Source organism: Pyxicephalus adspersus, chromosome 10, assembly GCF_032062135.1.
Source record: "Pyxicephalus adspersus chromosome 10, UCB_Pads_2.0, whole genome shotgun sequence".
NCBI lineage: Eukaryota > Metazoa > Chordata > Amphibia > Anura > Pyxicephalidae > Pyxicephalus > Pyxicephalus adspersus.
This window is the reverse complement of record NC_092867.1, coordinates 794,930-819,063: the sequence shown is the minus strand read 5'-3', so window position 1 is coordinate 819,063 and position 24,134 is coordinate 794,930. Positions and strand designations below refer to the sequence as shown.

The 24,134-nt window shown below is 41.0% G+C and overlaps 2 protein-coding genes across 2 annotated transcripts; both read left to right on the top strand.

The window, feature by feature from the left end:
- The first annotated feature begins 814 nt into the window (after nucleotides 1-814).
- LOC140340006 (trypsin-like) lies at nucleotides 815-3,722 on the top strand. Its single transcript, XM_072424950.1, has 5 exons — nucleotides 815-854; nucleotides 2,364-2,514; nucleotides 2,619-2,876; nucleotides 3,036-3,168; nucleotides 3,573-3,722. Exons 1-5 carry the CDS (start codon nucleotides 815-817, stop codon nucleotides 3,720-3,722), a joined length of 732 nt encoding a protein of 243 aa, XP_072281051.1.
- Nucleotides 3,723-20,614: 16,892 nt separating this feature from the next.
- Nucleotides 20,615-23,367, top strand: LOC140340013 (trypsin-like). The gene is made up of 3 exons (XM_072424953.1): nucleotides 20,615-20,865; nucleotides 21,847-21,983; nucleotides 23,132-23,367. Exons 1-3 carry the CDS (start codon nucleotides 20,736-20,738, stop codon nucleotides 23,279-23,281), a joined length of 417 nt encoding a protein of 138 aa, XP_072281054.1. The 5' UTR covers nucleotides 20,615-20,735; the 3' UTR covers nucleotides 23,282-23,367.
- The last annotated feature ends 767 nt before the right edge of the window (nucleotides 23,368-24,134 follow it).

The following is a 24,134-nucleotide window of genomic DNA, read 5'->3' as shown; positions in this document are numbered from 1 at the left end:
ACAATATAAAAAACCTTGGGCTGCCTGGGACTAAAGAATCATCTCAGTTTCTAAGGAGCCTAAATTAGACCTGAGTTGGTCAAAGTACCATTTGCATTTTTCCCCCCCCCCCCCCCATCCTTACCCCCTCCCCCTTTCCGCTCACCCTCTTGTTTCCTATTCATGTCTGTTTGTGTAAAGCATTTCTTTTGTTAAGGTATATTTGGGTTTTAGTATTTTGGGTATTTTTTGGGTTTTGATTTCCCCACCGGGATGGGGAGGAGGGTTTGTCATGCTTTGACTAGAGCAAGTTGCAATATCCTATCATTATGTGATCTGTTTAATATACGGCTAGATTTCTACCTAAAATAATGTTTTTGATTTTGATACGCTGTTCCCTCCTCATCTCCCTTGGGTGGACCGGGTCACCGATGTATACCAACTTGTTCATATGTTGATATGTTAATTGTTTTTGTATTTTCTTGTGTATTCCTATATTTCTATAAAACTAATAACTATATATTTGACAAAAAAGTGGTATGCACTGTATAACAAAATATATATAAAGACAAAAACTTGGTATAAAGTTCTAAGGGTGTATTTTGCTAGATTAAACATTCACAGTCAAGGTTCTAATTATCTCTTAAATAGTTTTAAATAGGTTTCAAAACAGAATCCTTGATAAACTAACCTTCACCTGTTTAATGTCCCACCTGTTCATTGGTTTCTGCATTGATTACTTATCACATAGGAGTCAAAGTCCGAGTCAAAATATTCCATTTTTCAGGTATAAATACCGGTTGTTACCAAAGCTTCCTCATTCTGGATCATCACCATGAAGTTCCTTCTGCTCTGTGTGCTCCTCGGAGTTGCTGGTGAGTCTACCTACCAATATATTGTACTCCATGACATCTTACCTTATCCTATCTTGTATTGAAAACCTTTATATTGAAGGAAATATTGTAAGATTGAAAGGACCTAAATATCTATAAAGTTCCTATTCTAAAACCATGAATTTATTGGAAAGACAAACTTTTGAAGAAGCAATTTTATCTTTATAGCGGAGGGAAGGGGTTCCTACATCATACAAATGGTGGTCACTTATAATAAGTCGGACCATTGTTGATTTTTGCTGAAAATCTTTAATTTGGTTGCCTTGCTCTCTTACCAATTAGGGATCATTTTGTCATTAATTTCATTTATCATTTTAAAGAGTCTTTTTTTTAGGTAAAGCCAACTGATAAGTGCTGAAATTGAGATAAAAAGAGAAAAATGTAGTTATTTAGGTAAAATCATAAAATCTAGAGATAAATTAACTTTAATGTGAGAGGACTGATGGGTTAATCTTCACTTCCTATTTTATTGATTCAAGAGATGAGTAGAAAAACAGAGAATTCTTTTAGATAATTGTCTTTTTTGGATAATTTGCTCTCCCAATTTTTGTTTTCTTAATTTGTGGAATTTCTGTTTAAGTCAGGACAAACAGAGATGGTTAGAAATAGCTAATAGTTGTCGCTCATTGGATCTGATTTATTTTAAAAAAAGGAATGAAATTTAGGTAGACATTAGGTGAACCTTGGGTAAAACCATTTCTAAAAAGATTTATAAAGTGGACATAGTAGGCTTACTGCTGCTCTCCAGGACTGTAGGAGATAGACTATTGTGGGAGAACCTGGGTGATTAGGCAAACCTGGAAGAGATTTCTTAAAAAAAATTTGACATTAGTTGGTAAACGTTTTTAGTCTGGAATCAGATACTGAACATTCTAGTTTTGCTAGATCACCCAAGTTCTCTCTTAATAGTCTATCTTTTCCAATTTGGCCAATTTGGAGAGCTTTATTAAATCAGGTCCATTGCCTCCATTCTGAATTGGAGTTGAGAAACCATATCTCGTCTAAATGGGACCAATATTGGGGAGCGACCCGAGCTGGCCTTCCTACATTCCCAATATGTCTTTAAAACATTTCTAGCATTCCTTATTACAACATGTGCTGAGTGTGACACAGACCTTTATCCCGGCCTGTTGGAAGTGGTCATCTCTTCTGCCCTGATATGAGTTGATGATATAATACAGATGGAATACCTTGGGCTTTAGGAGAGTAGGGCATGGACATGTGCAAGCCTGGTACAATTGGGTACAGTATAGAACAATGTCCTATGGTATTCAGTTGGACTTCCTCACAGGTGTTTCCCTATTTATCTTTCTCCTCCTCCCCCACTTCTCTTAATCTGTCTTTTCTATCACCAGTCATCAATATTATCCTATTTCCTTGCTTTCTCTTTCTTTTATGGAGTAAAATATGTAATCAGACACCTCTGTTATTTCTATAATTGGTCATCAGGACAAACAATATGCCAATATACTTTGAATTCTTCCCTTTCAGCTGCCCTTGACGATGACAAAATCGTCGGAGGTTACACTTGCACCAAGAACTCCGTCCCCTACCAGGTCTCCCTGAACTCCGGATACCATTTCTGTGGTGGATCTCTCATCAACACCCTGTGGGTGGTCTCCGCTGCTCACTGCTACAAGTCGTAAGTTTCTCAGAAGCCATTGAACATAACCTTTTCTCCTTGGTTAATAATATATGTTGATATCTAGTTCCTAAAGAATGTATATTGTCTCTTATAATAAACAGGAGCATGCAGGTCAGACTGGGAGAGCACAACATTGCCACCTCTGAGGGCACCGAGCAGTTCATCAACTCCGCCAAGGTCATCAGACATGGAAGCTACAACTCCAGAACTCTGGACAATGACATCATGTTGATCAAGCTCGCCTCCGCCGCCACCCTGAACTCCTACGTCAAGGCCGTTGCTCTGCCCTCTGGCTGTGCCTCCGCTGGCACCAGCTGTCTGATCTCCGGATGGGGCAACACCCTGAGCAGTGGAAGTAAGTCAAAGAAACCCAACAGGCACTGATATAGAATGAGTTTACAAGGGACAATTAATTCAGTCAGTTCCTGTATGTGCAAACATTCTTGTAGATATATCTTCTTTGTAACAACACAATAGAATACTAGTTGACATTTGATTTGATTTGATTTTACAGCCAGCATGCCCAACCTGCTCCAGTGCCTGAACGCCCCCATCCTGACCTCTGCCCAGTGTAGCAATGCTTACCCCGGAGAGATCACCAACAACATGATCTGCGTTGGTTACCTGGAGGGCGGCAAGGATTCCTGCCAGGTAAAACTTTCACCTTTTACACTATTTATGGAACAAGCCTTTCTGTCTAAAGGACACTCCTTCACACAAAGTTGAGTTGCAAATGTAAAGAAACAACCATTGCTGACAAAAGAATTGTAAAGGAACACATGTACAGTCTTCTCTATATCCATCTTTCCTGCTTCACTATACAATCAGTGAAAAGTAATTTCTAATTCTGAAATGATAGAGCAGACTATTGAACTACAAATCCTATTTCACAGTTTTAGGGTGTAACAGCTAACAGCATTAACAGTAAATCATTTTATCAATTTTTATTATGTCAAAGAGCATTTGAAACCAAAATTCTATTCCTATACATCTAATTTTTATTAAGATTGATCAAGTTAAAAATATATTTAAAAAAAATTCTTTTACATTTACAGGGTGACTCCGGTGGCCCCGTGGTGTGTAACGGACAGCTCCAGGGTGTTGTCTCCTGGGGATACGGCTGTGCCCTGAGGAACTACCCCGGTGTCTACACCAGGGTCTGCAACTACAACTCCTGGATCTCCAGCACTGTGGCTGCCAACTAAATACCAGTTTCTTTAAGATTCTTATTACTATACCATCAGTTATGAATTTGTTGTTTTGTGAATAAAATCTTACAGAACCTGAAATATATTGTGTGGTGTCATAAAATGTATTGTATGATATTCAAAATCAATAACAACAACATCTAATTTTACCATGTGGTTATGAAATTGGCATGTATACAAAATAAATAGATAATTATTAACCTTTCTTTCACTTATGGCCAAAGGTCTGTTGACACTTTTTTTATACAAATATATTTTAATGTTACATCAGTATTCAGAAAGAGCAAAACAAACACATTAACAACAAAATGGCAAAGGTGTTACAGGGCTAAGCAAACAATTCGATAGTGTACACAAATATTCAAAGTTGACAGTTGAACGCATTTATATCCAAGTAAAAGAAACAATAAAGAGAACTTTCATTACCATAACAGAGTCTATTGTCCACCAGCAGTGTGCAGTGTCTCTGATTAGGAATGGTTTAGTAAAGTAGGTAGTTGGGGGGGAAAGAGATTTTGCCCAGATAATGGTGGGTCTGGAGGTTGGTGATAAAATTGGTTTGTAGAGAGATTAATAGGGAGGTCGTCTTCTAAGACTCAGGTAAGATACCAGGTAGTTTGGTTGAAACACTTGTAGAGGTGAGTTATAGTGATTGTATTGAAGGTTTCAATAAAACTCTCCCATGTCTCGAAAAATCGTGAGGTTTTGGTTTCTTTGGAGTAGGAAGCCTCAACCCATTTCATTTTCGACAAAAGCTGGAGCTTCGAGAGGAACAGCTGGATGGAGGGGGGGTCAGTGGATATCCAACCGTGGAGTATAGATTTCCTTCCCACTGCAGATAGAAGGAGTAACAATTGTTTATCACCACAAGAGTACCGGATACTGTCTTCACCCACCATTCCAAATATTGCCCAAGAGAGGGTGAAAGGCAGATAGTTGACCAGATGCATTAGGATGTAATGGACAATTTGTCTCCAAAAGCGTTTAATTAGGGGCGGTCACAAAAATTGTGAAAAAGATCTGCTTGAGCTGCACCACATTTGAGGCAGTTATTGGATTCAGACAGGCCCATGTGGTGCGCTCGTGATGGAGAAATACATGCCCTGTGGAATAACTTAAAAAACATCTCTCGGTATTGAACCAATGGCACCACTCTCCTGGACACTCGCAGCATTCGCAACTGAGATGATGATTCTAAGTTAGGAAAATGTTGACGCCAGCCCACCAAGCCAGTTGCCAGTAAATTGTAATTTAAATTTTCCTTGAAATCTGTAGAATTTAGATATTGCTTTAGAGGGAACGGGGGGCAGAGCAACATGGTGTCCAGGGGTTGTGCCAATCTGTGGCAGTGAGTAATCTAGATTATACCAAAGGCAGTGAGTAATCCTAGAACTATAGTCACATGACTGGAAGAGAACAAACAGATTATGCGCACTTCTTGTGAATTCTGAATGTAATTCAGTAAGGGAGTAAGGTTTCTGTGTTTTGGGATTCTGTAGTTATTACACCAAGGATAGGCCTTCATCTGCCCAATTTAAAAAAACAGGGGAGGTGAGTCTAGGAGTGAAATCAGAGTTCCCTCATAAGGGGAGAAACAGTGTTGGCGTTGAGAAGCACCTTATTGCCAAAGGTGCCACTGTGAAGACAGGAACGGGGTTTGTTCTATGATGTCAGGTAACAGCTGCTTGTGGGGGTGCATTAGGGAAATGGGATGTAAGGGGGAGCTGAGAGCAAAGTCAATGTTTCGATTAGTATAAAGGGAGGTGCCATGAAGCCAATCCTTAAGGATACGTAAGAGTGATGACGTCATTGTATAATGCAATATTAGGTAAGTTAAGGTCCCCATTGGCCGTTGATTAATGTGGAATGGCACAACGGATTGTAGAATATTTTATACCCAGATGAAGTGTCTCAGTAAACCATTGGTATATTGGGTTTGTTTGGATGTGCGAAAAACAGGGAGCTTCTGAAGAAGGAACTGCAGCCTGGGGAATGCTATCATTTTTAACAGGGCTATGCGGCCCATGAAAGAGAGGGGGAGTGATGACCATGACATGAAGGAGTTTTGCATGGAACGTGAGGCAGGTGAGAAGTTAAGCTCATAGAGGCAGGATGGATTTTATGTATCTAAAATTTGCTTTAGCCCATTAAAATGGGAATTGTTTGCTCCAGGTTGGTTTGTGTTCAGATATAAAGCCATTGACTTGTCTAAATTGAATGAGTATCCAGATAGGGGACTGAAGCAGGATAGAAGGTTCGTAATGACGGGAAGGGAGCCTGTGGGGTTAGAAATAAAAAAGAGGACATTGTCTGCAAAAGTCATAAGTCTGAATTCTGTGCTTCCAAAGGTAATTCCCTTAAAGTCTGGGTTGGAGATAAGAAGACGTATGAGAGGGTCTGGGGCGATATTACAAAGAAGCTGAGACAAGGGACAGACTTAACAAGCATACATAAGGGTTGGGACAGATGGTTGTTGACGTTTCGGGAGGTGGTGGGATTCATATACAAAAAGTGGACATAGTTTGAAAAATGAGGTCCTAATTCCCTTTGGGCTAATAGAGCAAATAGGTAGGTCATTTCACTCTGTTGAAAGCTTTTTCCATGTCAAGGCTTAGAAAACCAAGATTTTTTTTTACAATGTTTTTATTGGCAGAGATAGAAAAAACAATACAGTACAGTACAAAACTTGTGCATAGAAAATTATTCATATATACATTAATGTACATTCTTGTTGGCATATCAGAATTCCAAATGGAAAATGGTACAGGAAAAGATCAGCACAGCAATTCAACAATAAACATAGCAACTCCCTCTGCTACTCCCCCATTTTCCATATTCGTATCATGAAAATAAACATTGTAAATTATAGCAACAGAACTGAATGAAAGTGTGAAAGAAAAAACAAAATCCCCTTCATAAAACCAAAAAAGAGGAAACCAGACACTTGGCTGTTATAGTACTCTCATCCAGGTGATGGAATGTAAGACCTAAGTTGCAAACGCAAGATAGAAATAAAGTATTGTCTGTGCTTCCCTCCTTGTGCAGTTTTAAAGTTAACCTTCGTCACTCATCCATCCTTAATGTGCTCCCAAGGCCCTTTAGTCATACCAGACCGTGTGACGAAAAGTTCAATTATGTCATACAGTTGATTGGGTGATAACGTGTATTTTAGATATGGCATCCATGGGCCAAAAAAATTTGTGTCTAGATGCTGGGTGGCCTCTGTCCGATCTATAATCATTAATGAAGGTATTGTATAAACTGTGTGATGCTCAGGGGATTGGGTTCTAACCACATTTTAAGGATCCTTATTTTTTAGCTGCCGGGAGACACAGGTGTTCAAGTTTGGTAACTGGAACCTGCTTAACAGAAATGGTAAACGTACTTTTCACTAAAAACATGATTTTTATTGTAGGGGAGTGTGGTGACCGCAATTGCTGCTTTAATCTCTTTGGATATATATCGGTTGCGGACAAAACCCAACTGTTGCTCCATGAGGAGGGAGGGGAGGATAAGATGGAGGCAGTTGGCCATGATTCTTGCCATGATTTTGTAGTTGGTGTTGAGTAAAGCAATAAGCCTGTAGTAAGAAGGTGATTCAGGGTTCTTAAAAGGTTTGGGAATGAGGGATGTATGGAGAGGAAAAGGGAGTTGGTTGAGAGTCCTGGTGGTTTGGGGTTGGGCCGAAAATGCGGAAGAAAAATGTTGTTCAAGGAGGCATAACATTTTTGATTGGGTGTGGTGCCTGGATACTCGTGTTGGGTCATGCAGGGTGTAAATTGTCCTTTTGGGGCCATTGGGCGAAGCTAATTTTGCTAACAGCTTTCCTTTTTGGTTACTCCAATGGTAATACTTGTACTCAATGTGTCATGCTTTACATTGGGCCAAAGAATGAAGATGATTGACTAGAATCATGCTTAGAGCCAAGTGTGCCAAGATTTTTCAGTAAGGGTTTGTTTGTGTGCGTGGTATGCCAATGCTACATTGTGATACAGTTGTGTGGGGAGTTTAGTTTACTCTCTTAAAGCCTTTTAGGTATGTGGTGTTATGCCCCAGCAGTACCTCCTTACCAGTTTTCCATAGTAGTACAGGGGTATCTCAACGTTGATTATTGTCATCCATGAAATTATTCCAGGATGAAATTAAATTAGCATTAAATAGATGAAAGAAGAAAGATTTGAGGGGTAGTGCCAGCACGGTGAGTTATGACATACATTGGGTAGTTGGAGATGTAGGGACACTGGGGTATGGTCTGAAAAGAAGATAGGGTGATAAATTGGATATTGGGGAGCAAGGAGTTCTGAATAAGGAAGTAGTCAATGCGGGAGAAGATTTTGTATGCTCTCGACCAGCATGTGTATTCCTTGGCTGTGGGGTTCCCTACCCGCCAGGGATCTGATTGGTGGAGGTGCTTGGAAACTCAATGAACTGAGGATAAGTCAACAGTTCTCCTAAAGGTGGAAGAAGTTTTAGAATGTTATTTTAAAAATTGGCGTATGGCCCATTTGAGGAGTAACCTTTGAGGAATATGTATGTAGTGCCCTGGATGTTTGCCCTCAGGAAAAAAAAAAAACAAGAACCAGGGTGAGAGTCAAGGATTTGGAACGGCAGGGATTTACATATCAAGATTGCCACTCCAGGTTTTTATTTTTGGAGTAAGAAGGAGTAATCACTTCCCCCACCCAAGATCCAGGTATACGCAGTGTATCTCCTGCTTTCAAATGATGTTCCTGGGGAAACACGGTATGTGCGCAAATGAGAGATGACTTTACATCTTTTGATGGAGTGTCTGAGGCCTCCCACATTCAAAGTCACTATTTTAGGAGTAGATGAGGTGGGGGATTGTGAGCAATAGATGATGCGGCCAGGGCCTGCATGTGGGCAAGCAGGTGTGTATCACAATAGGAGCAGACTTGGCTGTCCCAAACCCGCGAGACCCTCAGTGGGCATAGGGGAGGGGGGCCAAGGCCATGCTTTGTTAAAGGAGGAGAGAATAAAAAACCAGAATAAATTTGCAATACCATGACAACTAATATGAGATGAGAGCAGAAAGGTAAAACAGCAGGTACATAACATTTTCATAATCATTAATGAGGCGAATAAGGTTATGAAGTACACTATAAAACACAATGCCAAGTAATTGAACAAGGCAGTTCCTGGGAATAGATGATAACAATGGGGTTACAAAGCTAATAGGAGGAGGTTTGGTAAGGCTGGGGATCCATAACTATTTATACATTTTGTTCAACTCTTGAGTAAGAGCAGAGAAAAATATTCTTTCCCATAAACAGGGAAGACCAGTAACTTCCATAAATCAGGAAACTTATCAAAGGGAAATAAAATAAAGAACCAGGATTACAATTTAGGGAGATATTGTGTATGTTAAGATTGGAAATACAAAACACTAATAACCAGGCAGTTGTAAGGTTACCCATCATGCCCAGGAAAAGGGGAAAGGTATGTAAGCGGGATGAGTTTTCTTACCCATGGACAGGATGGGCCAGCAGCTTTGGTAAATTAGATAACTTAAGGAAGGGTAAAAGAAGGAACCAGAATTACATCTGGAGGATAGATTGCATATGTTAATATAGAAGATGCAAAACAAAATGTCACAGGTCCAGGGGATCTGTGCATCCTTCTTGCTCACCCTCCTTGCAGTCCCTGTTGCCAGCACCATCTCTGCCTCTGGATCCAACACTCTGCTTACTTCCTGTTCCAAGTCAGGTGATTCGCTATCAGATGCTCCCTTGCCTCAGAGAACCGGGGTATCCCACAGACGCACTCCCTCTGCTGGCAAACATCTGAAAAACATCTGAGATTATCTCAGCAACAGCACTCCCTCTGCTGGTGGGATTGATGTCTGTGGCTTGAGTGGTGCCTACAATCTGATGCGCATTTGTAAAGGGGAAGAGTGGAAAACTGCCTTCAACCCCTGGGACGGTCGTTATAAATATTTGTGCCATTCGGGCTCTGTAACGCACCAGCAGTTTTTCAAAATTTCGCAAATGATATTTTTCATGATTTCCTTTATATCTGCGTGGTCTTTTATCTGGATGACATCCCAGTCTACTCCGAGGACGTGCCCACTCACCATGACCATGTCAAGACAGTCCTGTAACGGCTTCGGGAAAATAGACTCTATGTCAAGAGAAATACCAATTTGAGCTCTATGAGGTCCCATTTTTAGGCTACATTGTCTCTGGTTTATGTATGGATCCCGATAAGCTTTCGGCTGTGCTTGAGTGTCCACAACCAATAGGGCTAAAACCAATTCAGAGATTTCTCGGCTTTGTAAATTATTATCATCAATTCTTTAAAAACTATTCTACATTATTTGCCCCAATTACTTCTATGACCAAGAAGGGGAGCAATTCTAAGGGCTGGTCACCGGAAGCACTCCAGGCCTTTCAATCCCTGAACAAGACCTTTGCGTCAGCTCCTGCTTTGGTGCGCCCAGGCATCCCTTCTTCTTAGAAGTAGATACGTCTTCTGCCAGAGTTGGCGCAGTCCTATCTCAGAAGAATGCTTTGGGCAAACTGAGATCCTGCGCTTCTTCTCGAAGGAGTTCTCTGCCGCAGACAAGAACTACGCCATTGGGGACTGTGAGTTACTCGCAGTCAAGCTTGCCCTAGAGGAATGGTGCCACTTGCTACAGGGAACCCAACATCCAGTGACCATTTACACAGATCACAAGAATCTGAAGTATTTACAAACTACTCAACACTTGAACCCCCACCAAGCCCATTGCACGCTCTTCTCCAGGTTTGATTTTGTGCTCACCTACCGCCCAGGCTCAAAAAATGGTAAAGCAGATGCTCTGTCCTGATCTTTGAAAAGGAGGATCCAAACCCGGAACCAACCTTTTTTATTGACCCGGATGAAATTGTGCCGATGACCCCAGTCCGCCTGGACCAGATCCCTCCCGGGAAGTCGTTTGTTAAAAAGGGCCAGCACCCTTTGATCCTCCAATGGGGACATGCCTCTAGGTGTGCTGGTCACCATGGACAAAACAAAACCTTTGAGCTAATCAGCTGCAAATACTGGTGGCCAAATCTGAAACAAGACATGATTGACTTTCTGGCTGCTTGCACTGTGTGCGCCTAGCACAAGGTGCCTCACAGATCCTCCACCGGACCTTTACAGCCACTCCCAATTTCTGAGCAACTGTGGACTAACATATCTATGGACTTCATAGCAGATCTTCCTTCCTCTAATAGGTTTAGTTTGGGTAGTGGTGGATAGGTTCTCTAAAATGGCCCAGTTTATCTCTCTACCTGGTCTTCCCTCGGCTACCATCTTGGCAAAGATCTTCCTTAAAGAAGTAATTTGTCTTCACGGATTGCCATCTCACATTGTGTCGGATCGGGGGGGTCCAATTCACATCCCATTTCTGGAGAGCTCTCTATCGACTATTGGACATCAAATTTGACTTTTTGCCTGCCTACCATCCCCAGTCTAATGGGCAAACGGAGCAAATAAATCACTCCCTAGAGCAGTGCCTTGGGCTGAACTGGCCCACAATAACGGCTTCAACAAATCCACGGGTAAGAGCCCCTTCTTCATTGTCACCCCAGGCTCCCTTCTCCAGTCCCATCCTCTTCTGACTTACCTGCTGAATCTGCTACCGCTGACAGCAGTCAGCAAGTTTGGAGGAAGGTTCGAGAAAGTTTGCAACTCTCTTCTGTACGCTACAAGAAATGGACTGATAAGAAGAGAACTCCTGCTCCTTTTTTTCCAGGTGACAAAGTATGGCTCTCCTCCAAGTATATCCACTTGCGAATGCCATCTCCCAAGATTGCTCCTTGCTTCATTGCCCTTTTTCTGTACTGTCACAAATCAATCCAGTCACCTACAAGTTAAAACTGTTTCTATCTTTGAGGATTCACAATTCTTTTCATGCATCGCTTCTCAAGCCAGTTAGTTTTACCAGATTTTCCAAGAAGATTGAGATAGATAGATTAAGATAGATCGAGCACATACTAGACTCCAGACTCGTCCAGGGTTCTTTACAGTACCTGATTCATTGGAAGGGCTATGGCCCTGAGGAACGTTCCTGGGTCCCTTGTAAAGATCTCCATGCTCCCCGTCTACGCAAGGAGTTCCATGCCAAGTTTTCCTACAAGCCCGGGGGGGCGGGATGGCGGGGGCCCTAAAAGGGGGGTTACCGTCACAGATTCCTGCAGGTCCAGGGGATCTGTGCATCCTTCTTGCTCACCCTCCTTGCAGTCCCCTGTTGCCAGCACCATCTCTGCCTTTGGATCCAACACTCTACATACTTCCTGTTCAATGTCAGGTGATTCTCTGTCAGCTGCTCCCTTGCCTCAGAGAACCAGGGTATTCCGCAGACGCACTCCCTCTGCTGGCAAGCACCTGAATAACACCTGAGAATATCTCAGCAACAGCACTCCCTCTGCTGGTGGGATTGATGTCTGCGGCTCACTTGATCCACGCCCATCACTTGACATTCCCTTCTTAAGCAAGTGACCTGGCAACAGGAAGTTGCCTGAACAAGGAGTTCCTTTGGCTCTGCTTCCATGTTCCTGTTGTTTGTTTCTCCTGTTCCAGATTCCTTGTGTACCGACCTCAGCTTTTTCCTGACAACTCCTGTTTGCTGCCTGCCCTGACCTTTGGCTCATTTAACTACTCTTTTGGATTTCCCTCTGGCACTAAAATTGGGTTCCTGCTGGTTAGCAGTCACCTGCCTCTGCGTGCATGGGGCCGCAACCTGGCAGTTGCCCGCAGCGAACACCCTCACCTCTGGAGGCTCTGGTGAAGACCGGGCAGGTGCTTAGACTCTGCTCCCTGTGTACATATCTACCCACTAAGCTGGTGACACAGAGGGTCCACTATCCTGCCTTGCAGCTACAGTGATGCAATAATAACAAAGCAGATGCATAGATACCCATCATGTACAGAAAGTAAAGGCATTGAAAGCTGTAGCCCACAGGGTGGGATGTGTTCCAAGTTGCGGCTGAGGCAGGTAGCTGGGTCAGATGCAAATATTTCCTGGTGACGAGGTAAAGCCAGGGAGGGATTATCAAAAAACATAGGCACCCCATTAACTGAAATGCAGAGCTTTGCTGGGTAGAGGCGTGTGGAGCGAATGCTGAGCTCCATGCGAAATTTGGCTGGAGAAAAGGCATGCCTTCGCTGCTTTATAGCTGCAAATAATGCTGGAAAATTAAGATCTTGTATTCCTGGACCTGATCCCATGTAGCGGGAAGTTTAGTGGAAAAGTTCTTTTCTGCTGGGTGGCAAAACAACCGCGCGAGGTCTGAAGTTCGGAGTGCGCTGTTCTGGTCTAAGGCGGTGAACTTGTTCAATGGCACTGGGAGGAAGAGGGTCCATCTGTAGAGCCTAAGGAATGTCTACTGTGATAAAGCGGGCAAGGTCAACAGTTTGGTAAGATTCTGGAATGCCGGAAGGTTGGCACAATGATGTTTGTTCTCCAGGTCTTCATATTTGTCAGACAGCGAAGTTAGGAGGAGCTGTTGGGATGTGAAAGCAATTTGCTGGGGGGCCGACTGTTTAGTTGCTCTTTAGACATACAATCTACAGTAAAAGCTTTCCGAGATTTCCCTGGAAGATTTGCAGTCTGATAATCTCATTTAAGGCTTCTGTTGAATCTCTCAATTTGACCACACACTATTCTACTGTTGTTACCAATCTGCTGGTACATCTACCAATATATTGTACTCCTTGACATCCTATCCTTCCCTACTTTATCTAAGAGGACAGAACATTGGCAATCATTGTCTTCATCTGGTATTCCTGAATTCTAGCATTTGAAAGCAGTGGTGGGGATTGGTGGACTATTTTGTCTGTCCCTTGAGATTCTTGTGTGGGACCTTTAAGATGATGTAAGTCACCATCTTTTTATTTATTATACTCTTGCTTTTATTGCTTAGTTTATGAACTCTATGGTAATTTTCAGAACTTATTCAATATACATTGAATGTCTTTCTTTCCTCAGCTGCCTTGATTACCATTTTCGGAGGATACACCTGTTCAGCATACTATGTGCCCTGGCAGGTGTCTCTGAATTTCGGATACCACTTCTGTGGATGATCCCTGATCAACACTCCATGGGTTGTATCCACTACTCAATGGTACAAGTCCTAAGTTTCTATTTTTTTTCTTTTAAAAAAAATTGAACATAATTTTCTTCAATTTCCTGGGTATGAATATCCGCTTATACATGTGTTGACATCTAGTCCCTACAGAGTGAATCCTAAGTTTAGTCACCTGTACTTTGGCAAGTAGTGAGGGTTTTTGATACAAGGATATATATATATATATAAATATTTACAAGAACACAGCAGTCTTTGTTTTTCAATGTCCTCCCTGTTAGTAGTATTGGTGAAATCATTCATTTTTCCCCGACCTTTAACATGATGTCAATGTGTAGTTGAGGTTGTCTCCATGTGCCCGGGGTATTCTCAGATGGACATATAATTTATTTTAAAAAGACAAATTCAGCTGTAATTGCAGCTAAAGGCTATTTCACACCCATGGTGAGCCTTAGTGTTCTGCCATGGGCTGTACCACGGTTCCAAGAATTGGAGAGGTTGGAAACAGTCTTGGCAGATCGTGGCACATTCACCGAAGCAACAAGTTAGTTTTGGTTACCTGCAGTAAGGTTTGCAGCACCCCACTGCGCTCCCTCCTGTTCACTTTCATAATGATCGTTCATCGTCCGTGGATCCGCCAGGATGGTCGGCGGAAGGACTGACGATGAACACTCCAGATTCACGTCCGATATCTGCCCTGAGACAATTATCGGATGGGAATCATCTGACGTGTGTACATAGGCTATGTAAGGGACATTAAACTAAGACTATAGTCTTAAAGAACTTTAGATTGTGACCTTCTGTGGGGGACAGTTAGAGACATGACTGAGGATTTTGTAAAGTGCTGTGTTGCATGTGGATCAAAGTTTTTCTTAAACTCTTGAAAAAGAATATCTGGCTTTAAATTGATGCTAACCTCAATTTATTTTTGAAGAACACTCCACAATATGTTCCTTAGAAAAGATTTGTATGCAAATATATAAAATGCCCCCTGTGTATATAAACAGGAGCGTGCAGGTCAGACTGGGAGAGCACAACATTGCCACCTCCGAGGGCTCCTAGCAGTTCATCAACTCCGACAAGGTCATCAGACATGGAAGCTACAACTACAGAACTCTGGACAAGGACATGGCACTGGCACCAGCTGTCTGATCTCTGGATGGAAGTGGAAGGAAGTTCAAAGAAAATTACCCAGCACATTTGTAGTTGGTGCTTACTAATAACATTTTATTCAAGCAATGCTTGTAGCTCATTGACAAATATTACCAGGAAAAGTCCCTGTTATAAATTGGACATGAGGAGGAAAGTAATTCCTGACAGCTTTGGGTATTCCAGGATACCCAGCATCGTACACTGAGCTATTTGCAGCACAATTTATATTTTAGAAAAGATTGCCAGATAAGTATTTTGTGTATGTTTTATTGAAGAAGGGGCATCACCTCTCTCCTGTAATTACAACCTGCTTGTTTGCATTTTTTTATGTATTTTTATTCAAAATGTTTACTTTTTGCACATTTTTACAAATGATTTCCATGAAAAATTGGTAAAATTTGATCCCTTGGGTGAAAATTTTCAAATATAGACCCCTGTATCCAAAAGTAAATCTTGAGAATGGTTAAAACCCAGTACAGATCACCTCCAACATGCTCTGCTTTGGTTACCAGGAGGGTGGCCAGGTCTCCTGCCAGGTAATAAAATTTTGTATCTTACACTTTAATAAAACAGGTCTCACAATGTACAGGACAATGTCTCTGTCACACTTACCTCTTCCTCCCTAAAGTGCCGGCGCCTCTCTCGTGTGCATGTGGGCAATTCTGACCCTGGGCCTACCTGCTCTTCCACATTTTATCAGTTTCATCAATCCCGTCAACCAATCAGGAAATATGCTTTTATTCATCCCTGGCTATTTAGCTAGCTCAGACACAGCACTCAGCGTTTATGCAATGTGTCTCCACTAGTACTGATCCCCTGGATCTGCTAAGCATTTCCTCTACACCTGTTGGTAATTCAGTGCTCTTCCTGTCCATCTCTTGTGTTAGCCCCTTGTTGCCCAGTCAGTTGTTTCCAGCCCATTCCCTTGTACTGTTCCAGTGTTCCTCTCTGTCTGTGGAGATCCCAGAGTCACCTATGTCTCCTGTTGCTTCCAGTGTCTCCCGTGTTTCCAGTGGCCCTTTGTCACTGGTGTCTATTTCCTGAATCCCTGGTATTTCACCCCTGGTTTGTGACCTGACCTCTCTTTCTTGCTTCCTGCCTTGACCACGGCCTTCCTTGACAAAATTTTTCTGCTTACTGATTTGGTACCGTGTATCTTCCTGACCACCCTGGTGTGCCCAATGACTGCAATCTGTCAGTAACTAGCAATGCAACATCCTAACCACTAGAGGCTCTGGAGAAGACCTGATTACTGCTTAGACTCTGCACCTTGGCCCTTCTCAGGGCTCACACCACTGCTGTGCAAGCCGTAGCGCCACCTAGTGGCCCTGTCCCCCAAGCGTGACAGCCCAACACACAACAAATATAAATTGAATATTTATTGGAAATCTCTGTGCTGCAAAGAATTGTAAAGGAACACTCATACATTTTTTGATGAGAGCCATATTTCTATTGTAAGAAGAGAATATGAGAAAATAAAAGCACCCACAGCTATTCACCCTTACACATGCCTATAGTTGATGTTTCAATTCTTCCTTCTTTACTGTTGTATCATTATAATTTGTGCTAAAATGTGTGATGCATTCCTTTATCTCCCAATCATTTTAAAGGGTAATCGTTTTTTTATGTTTAATATAAAATATTTATTATAAACTCCTTTTGTATGGATTTAGGCAAAAATATGGTTTTAATACTCTCCCATTTTCAGAGTGACTCCGCTGGCCCAGTGGTGTGCAATGGACAGCTCCAGGGTGTTGTCTCCTGGGGATACGGCTGTGCCCTGAGGAACTACCCCGGTGTCTACACCAAGGTCTGCAACTACAACTCCTGGATCTCCAGCACTGTGGCTGCCAACTAAACTCCAATCTGATTATGTTGTCCAACACAAGCTATGTCAATATAGATCGGCTGTGTTGTGATTAAAGTATTACAAACAACTAAAATGTAATGTGTTCTGGTAATAAAATTAACTGCAGCAATATGTTCTTTATTCATCAATACATTGTGTACATTTACTTTTTGTGAATTATCAGCATTTGTGCATTCATTTTAGCAGAAATGTTGTTGTTGGGTAAAAGTCTTAACATTTCAATGAAATTGGATAAAACAAACTCTCAAATATAAAAAAAAACGTTATAGTAACCTAAGTCATCCAATCAATGTAATAAAATGGTTACCAACCAGAGTATTACCCCCTTGGGGGTTTAAACATTTGCCCTCACTTCCAGGTCGTAGGTAAAATCAACATGACAAAATCATACAACATTAAATAAATAGAGGACCACCATGGAACCCTCAAGATGACCGGGGTCCAAAATCCCAACTGTACAAGCAGGGCCTGAAATAAAATTACCGGTAGTTATGTGGATCTGATAATGTACACAAAAGGTATAGATATGTTGGATAACACATAGCAATGATCCAAAAACAATCAGATATAATGGATGAAGTTCAGCTTTGAACTATGTGCTTTTGATGCTGACTTATATCCAGGTCCTACAGCCATATACCCAAAGGGTTATTATCCATACAGAAGATCCAATAGTGAAAATAGTAAGACAGAATGACTTTAGTCACTAACAAGCAATCATTTATGACAATACATCATAAATCATAGTTAATCTTGGTCAATCTATGGATGAAATTCTGTTAATTTAAATTTGCACTAATGACGTGTCACTTGGGGACTTAAATATACCACACTGGGATCCCAAATGTCAACTGTATGTCCAGAGAACTCCAATGTCTCATTCACATTCAGAGGCTCTTAAATCACCAGAATGGGATCTCAAATGTCACTTACATGTTCAGAAGACCTTCGTGCTCCAGAGTGGCATAGTAGATGATACTAGAATATTCCGAGAACCCCAATACACCACAGTGGGATTGCATATGTCACTTGCATGTTCAGAGGACCCCAATACACCACAGTGGTATCTCATAAGTCACATACATTAAAGGAATCTTAATTCCTCAAAGTCAGATGTCATGTGTTATTGTCATACAAAGGTCATGGGACTTCCATGTGCCACACTGGGATCTCATGAGTCACTGGCATCCACAGGGGCCCATTCTTGCAGCACAGTGGGGTCCCATATGTCACCTGCATGTTCAAACCTTAACACCACAGTGGAATGTCATATGTCATTTATATGTTCAGAGAACCTAAATTCACCAGAGTGGGCCATTTGTCGTGTCCAGAAGACCTTTATACACCACAGTGGGATGTCATATGTTGCTGTCATGTCCCGAGGACTCAAAATGCACCACTCTGGTATCACTCATGTCATATACAGAGGCCCCTAAAGCACCAGAACTGGATATCACATGTCACCTACATATACAGAAGATCTTCATGCACCACTGTGGTATCACTCATGTCATATACAGAGGCCCCTAAAGCACCAGAACGAGATATCACATGTCACCTACATATACAGAAGACCTTCATGCACCAGAGTGGCGTGTTATATGTATAGAAAGCTGACCCATAGGTAACAATAATAGGTAAAGGTCAAACAATTATTGTGCATTAGTTTTGTTTTCTTTTTTGTGCCTTAAACTTGATTCTGTATTGTAGTTTGAAGTATATTATTACATCATGTAAATATGAATATGCTTTTCAACTTTATAAATGTTTTCACCCAAGATTACCCTAATTTACCCCAATTTTTACTCAAAGTTCTAACATTTTTTTATTGTTTGTTAAACCTTGAATGAAAAATGATATCTATAATCATACATACCCTAGTGGGAATCAACTACTGTGGACCTGGACCTGGAAGATTGCCACAACGGAATGTGTGAGGGAATGTCTGATTCTCTGTTTTATAAATGGAGCCAAAACTATAAGTAGAAATGTATCTATTAAATAATTTATATTATCTTATAATAGGATATAAATGAACCAACCAATCTAACCAAACAAGGTGCTGATTCTAAATTAATATTTGTAACCTACAGGTAATAGTGTTATTTGTCACTCAAACAAAACATTGTGTACACTCCATAAATAGGAGAACAAGGTCACTGATAATCACAATTTTCTTACACAATCTTGTTTCATGGTGTTATCGGAGCACGTTACAGATGGTGTGGCCCTTCTACTATAAAATGTTCAGTATCTTTGGCTTGGCTCACTCTTCAGAGAGATATCATGAAGTTACTTCTGTTCTGTCTGCTCCTTGGAGCAGTGGGTAAGAGCACCACTTTGTAATTTACTCTACTAGCAGAATTACTTATTTAATATGCTTTCTCTTTTTCTTTTTAGCCAATGTTCACCATGTTTTACACAAGTGTATTGTTTTCAATTAGAAAAGTCTAAAAATGATGATTAAAATGTGATTGACATATTTTCTAATTGAGTCCAATGTGAAACAATCTGGTGTTGTAGTTTTTTTATATGTTCTCCACCATTGTCATGTGTTAGGGTAACAGTAATAAAAACCTGACAAGGAGTAAATCTTTCTTACTCTACCCGAAACCAAAAAACTTTACATACATTTTCAACTTAAGATACATAAAGGGCAAGGGATTCATGAACACATTTTACATTCATTTATTTATTTTTGCATCTTTTGTAAATGCCTGGATTTGGCTTGGTATGCGCACATTTCAATCCTCTGTATAGCGGCACTAAAAGTGATGGAATGATTGGCAGGTCTGCGAGCCAATCAGAGGCTGCATGCCAATGTGCTGACAGTACAATGTAAGAGAATGAATACAGGAATGAACTTATAAGTTTGCTACCATTTTTTATCTCATACAAATAAAAAGATATCAACCACTGGAATGGCCTATTAGGGATCATAGGAATGCGACTTTACTTATTATTATTATTATTATTCTTATTATGTTAATTAGAACTGTTTCTTTTCTAAATATGTTCGATTGAAGCTGCTTTTGATGACGATGACAAGATTGTTGGAGGAAACACTTGTGCCAAGGGCTCCGTGACCTGGCAAGCCTCTCTCAATGCTGGCTACCACTTCTGTGGGGGCTCACTGATTAATAACCTGTGGGTGGTCTCGGCTGCACATTGCTTTAAAACGTAAGTCTATATCTCTAAATCTCAGCACAAGTAGCGTGTGAATAGCATGTGAATATTCTGAGGTTATTAGTTTCCCAGGTTCTCTCCCCTCGCCCCCGCCACCACGGCCACAGATCTTTGCAGAAATATCACCAAAGCCATTGCAACATTACACAATTTGGAAGCCCCCATGACCTGATATTTTGGGGAAGTCTCCCCTTTGTAAGCAAATCTGTGGGTGGTATTCAGCAGTATCTCCCTCTACAGGCTGCCTGCAGAATACCAAATGTGAGGGTAATTATAGGACCAGTCACCCTACACAAAGAGAGAGCAGCAGGGACCGCTCTGTAATGCAGGAACCACAGGCATGGCGTTGGATTTCTGCAACGATTTGAAAAAATACACAGAACAAGAAATAAGTAAAAAATATGGTAAGGATAAAAATGATCAATTAAAAGAAAAATACAGCCCAAATAGCACAGCCCTGAAATATAGTAAGGGCAGCAAAATTGGAAACATGTCCAAAGTGAAAAATACATTATTTATTCCATATTGTAAAAATATTGCAATATTGTTTTTTACAACTGCATGCTCTTTAATTCCTCCCTGTAATTTATTTTGTCTGTTTATTCAAGTAACATTCAGGTGAGACTCGGAGAACACAACATCGCTGTCAGTGAGGGCACCGAGCAGTTTATCAGCTCGGCCAAGGTCATCAGGCACAAACAATACAACTCCAGGACTCTGGACAACGACATCATGCTCATCAAACTCTCCTCCCCCGCCACTTTCACAAGCGCTGTACAACCAATTGCCCTCCCTTCAGGGTGCGCCAGGGCCGGCACCAGCTGTCAGATCTCCGGATGGGGAAATACACTGAGCAGTGGAAGTAAGTTAGAGAAATGTGAACGTTTTAGCCTTTTAACTTAGAACTCATGAAAACATCACGCCATGATTGAGGAACTGGAGCCCACATTGATGTCCCTCTGCAATTCTAATTGATTGGCTATTATACTGACTTACTGATTCAAGTGGGCACATAAAATATTCCAAAAATTCATGTTTAAATCTAAAGTGCAATGACAGCCTCCAATGACAGATTTCCTTGAAGGAATTTCTATATTTAATCCCAACAAGTTCCCCCTCATATTCCTTCAATAACCCACCTTGCTGGCCACCATTGGCAGTTTCTAAAGTCATTAGGCCAATCTTGTAGAACAAGGTTCTTTTCTTGTTAAACTCTTCTCTTCTGTTACTGATACATTGGCAGTGCTGAGATAATTGCTAGGGATGAGCCAGTGAGTTTTGCGGCAAATTCGGCCGTTCTTGCTTACCAAAATTGTAAGTGAGAATGGCCGGTGTAAATTCGCCGAAAAGATTTCATCTGCCAATCAGGGAGCACTTCAGGTTTTGAATGGGGATACTTGTCCTCATTTAACCCCTAGTGCCGGGGGTCACAAGCAGGAGGATTCCCAGGGCATCCTGTGAATCCCCTGTGAAACCTCCTGTTTCCTCGATCTTCCGATGGTTTTGCAAAATCGGTTCACTGAAATTTTTTGGAACCATCGGAAGTTCGAGGAAATTCTTGCTCATCCCTAATATTTGCTCTAGTACTTTGTGAATTGATGGTACCATGATGATGTTTCCTCAGATGGCAGAGCCATGATTCCGTACATTCACAGTATTAAATTACTGTTCTGATGAAAATGGCGGTGCATAATTTTATTGTTTGTGGTTTTTAGGAGGCTAGACAGTCCCTGACCCCACCAGACAATAAGAACACCCGCTGATAAGCATCTCCTATCTGTTCTGCTGTGAAATATTGTTTGCAAATCTCCAATGTTGCCAATTACAATGTTCAATTTTTTAGGCAATTACCCCGATCTCCTGCAATGCCTGAAGGCTCCCATCCTGAGTGATGCTGATTGCAGTAACTCCTATCCTGGAATGATCACCGCTAACATGATCTGTGTTGGCTACCTGAATGGAGGAAAGGACTCTTGTCAGGTGATGCATTCTTCTTTGCTTTATACCAGAGATCATCCAGAAAGAATAGCAGTTAGGATCTTTAATTCCAAGGAAAATACTTCATAGCTATCTTAGTGTGCCTACTGAGAAAGCCAATGCCACCTTACTTCCCACTTGGTTGAGTTTGAACCTCTCAGAAATGGTGCTGATCCTTTTCATGGGATTTTGTAGCTTGTCCATAGGTTCAGAGAATGTGGCTCCTGCATTACCTAAAGTTGGTGCCACAAACATGGCTCAGTCCCCGGTAATGGTGAATGTATAGCAGAGGCTTTGCATAACTGTGATTGAATTGCAATTCTTATTATGTTGGCCAACGTGTGTACATTGACTTTACTTGTGTTATCTTCCAGACTGAAAACAATCTACTATAACTTACAAATATTGTGCAGATTGTACTGCAGTATATTTAGCAAGCTTTTTACCTGGAGTGTTTTTTATTATCTGAATAGGTTTTAAACAAAGTATCACAGTGGTGTACATACTTTTCTTGGCCATATGTGACAGTACTGGCCCAACCACTCGGATAGGTGGAGGAACACTTTGGGTGGCACAGTGGGTATGGGGTCAGCAGTGTTACCATGAACCATTATAGTATTAGCTGATGTTGGATTATGACTGTGAGTATTTGTGAGGATCTCCTGAGACATAGGGGCATGACTATGGACTCTGTGATGTGCTGCATAATATATTGGATGGATATATATATATATATATATATATATATATATATATATACTGGACAGGTGTGCAAGGAAAGATCTGGGAGGATTTGATTTGGGGATGGGGAGGGTGGGGAAGTAAAATGGCCACCTGTGTCTTACCAGCAAAGGGGTCATGTTCCTTCTCTTAATTTCCGCCTGGCAAAATGTTGTGAAAAGTAAAATTTAAAAGTTCTCTAAGCATTAATAAAACCTGAATGGGGTCATTGACTCTTCCCTGTTTCAACTAAAACTAGGGAGAGCTGTTTGGTTTGAAACACTTCTCAGATAATTAACCATGAACTTTGTGTGGTTATTTTTAACTTTAACTCAAAAACCAAACATTTTGATTATTTAGAACATTTTTGTTATTATTCTAGTTGATTTTCTCAGTAATTGTTAACTTGTTATGTTCTGTTGTTTCCGCAGGGTGATTCTGGTGGCCCTGTAGAATGTGGAGGAGAACTGCAGGGTATCGTGTCCTGGGGGTATGGCTGTGCCCTTCCCGACAGACCCGGAGTCTACACCAGAGTTTGTAACTACAACACCTGGATTCAAGACACTGTAGCAGCTAACTAAACTCCTATCCATGATTGCTGTGCTACCTGAGCCATCATTTTATAAAATGACATCAATAAAATATGATGTACAGAAATATATATAGACTGGTGTGTTATATCTCCAAATGAATTCTGCATCTAAAAAGTAATATTAAAAATATATAAAAAGTGTACTGTGTGTGAGTGGTAAATGCAAGGACCTATTTATAAAGCGATAAAATATGTTTTTCTCTTGCACAATGTGACAATAATTGAGACATTTTTTTTAGACGACTGAACAACTAATCAGCATAACATTGGAAACATTAAATATATCTTTAGAAACTTCAGTATTTTGGGTTAAAAGTTTCTTATATTTGGAAAACAAAACATAACTAGAGCTGTTTTTGGTATGTAACCTGCTTTTACTGACAATGTTACTCTTTATGCATAGAAGTACTAACGCCACCATATTGTCACAGCTTTTATAAGCCCTGATGAAGGGAGATTGTCTAAACCCCTTAACGTGTTGGTGCTCCACTACCATTCTCATGTGAACTGATTAAAATGTTCCTTGAACTAGATTATTAATAATGTGATACTACAATGGCTTACCTTGGTCTTCTCTCAGACTCGTGTATGGAGTTCTGTCTGTGGCCATGTATTCCATGTGAGAAGCATCAGTAGAGCTAGTTAGTAATATCTGATGAAACAAATCATTCATATTAGAAATAAACCCACCAGGAATTTTGGCACCTCCTATATATGTACTCCAATGTGACACGAATAGACCCAGAGATTTCATTATACTAAGTTAGGTCATTATTCATTTAGTGCTATGCTAATTATTCACGGAGGGCCGGAGCTGTTTAAATAAAATGAGAACAGAGGGG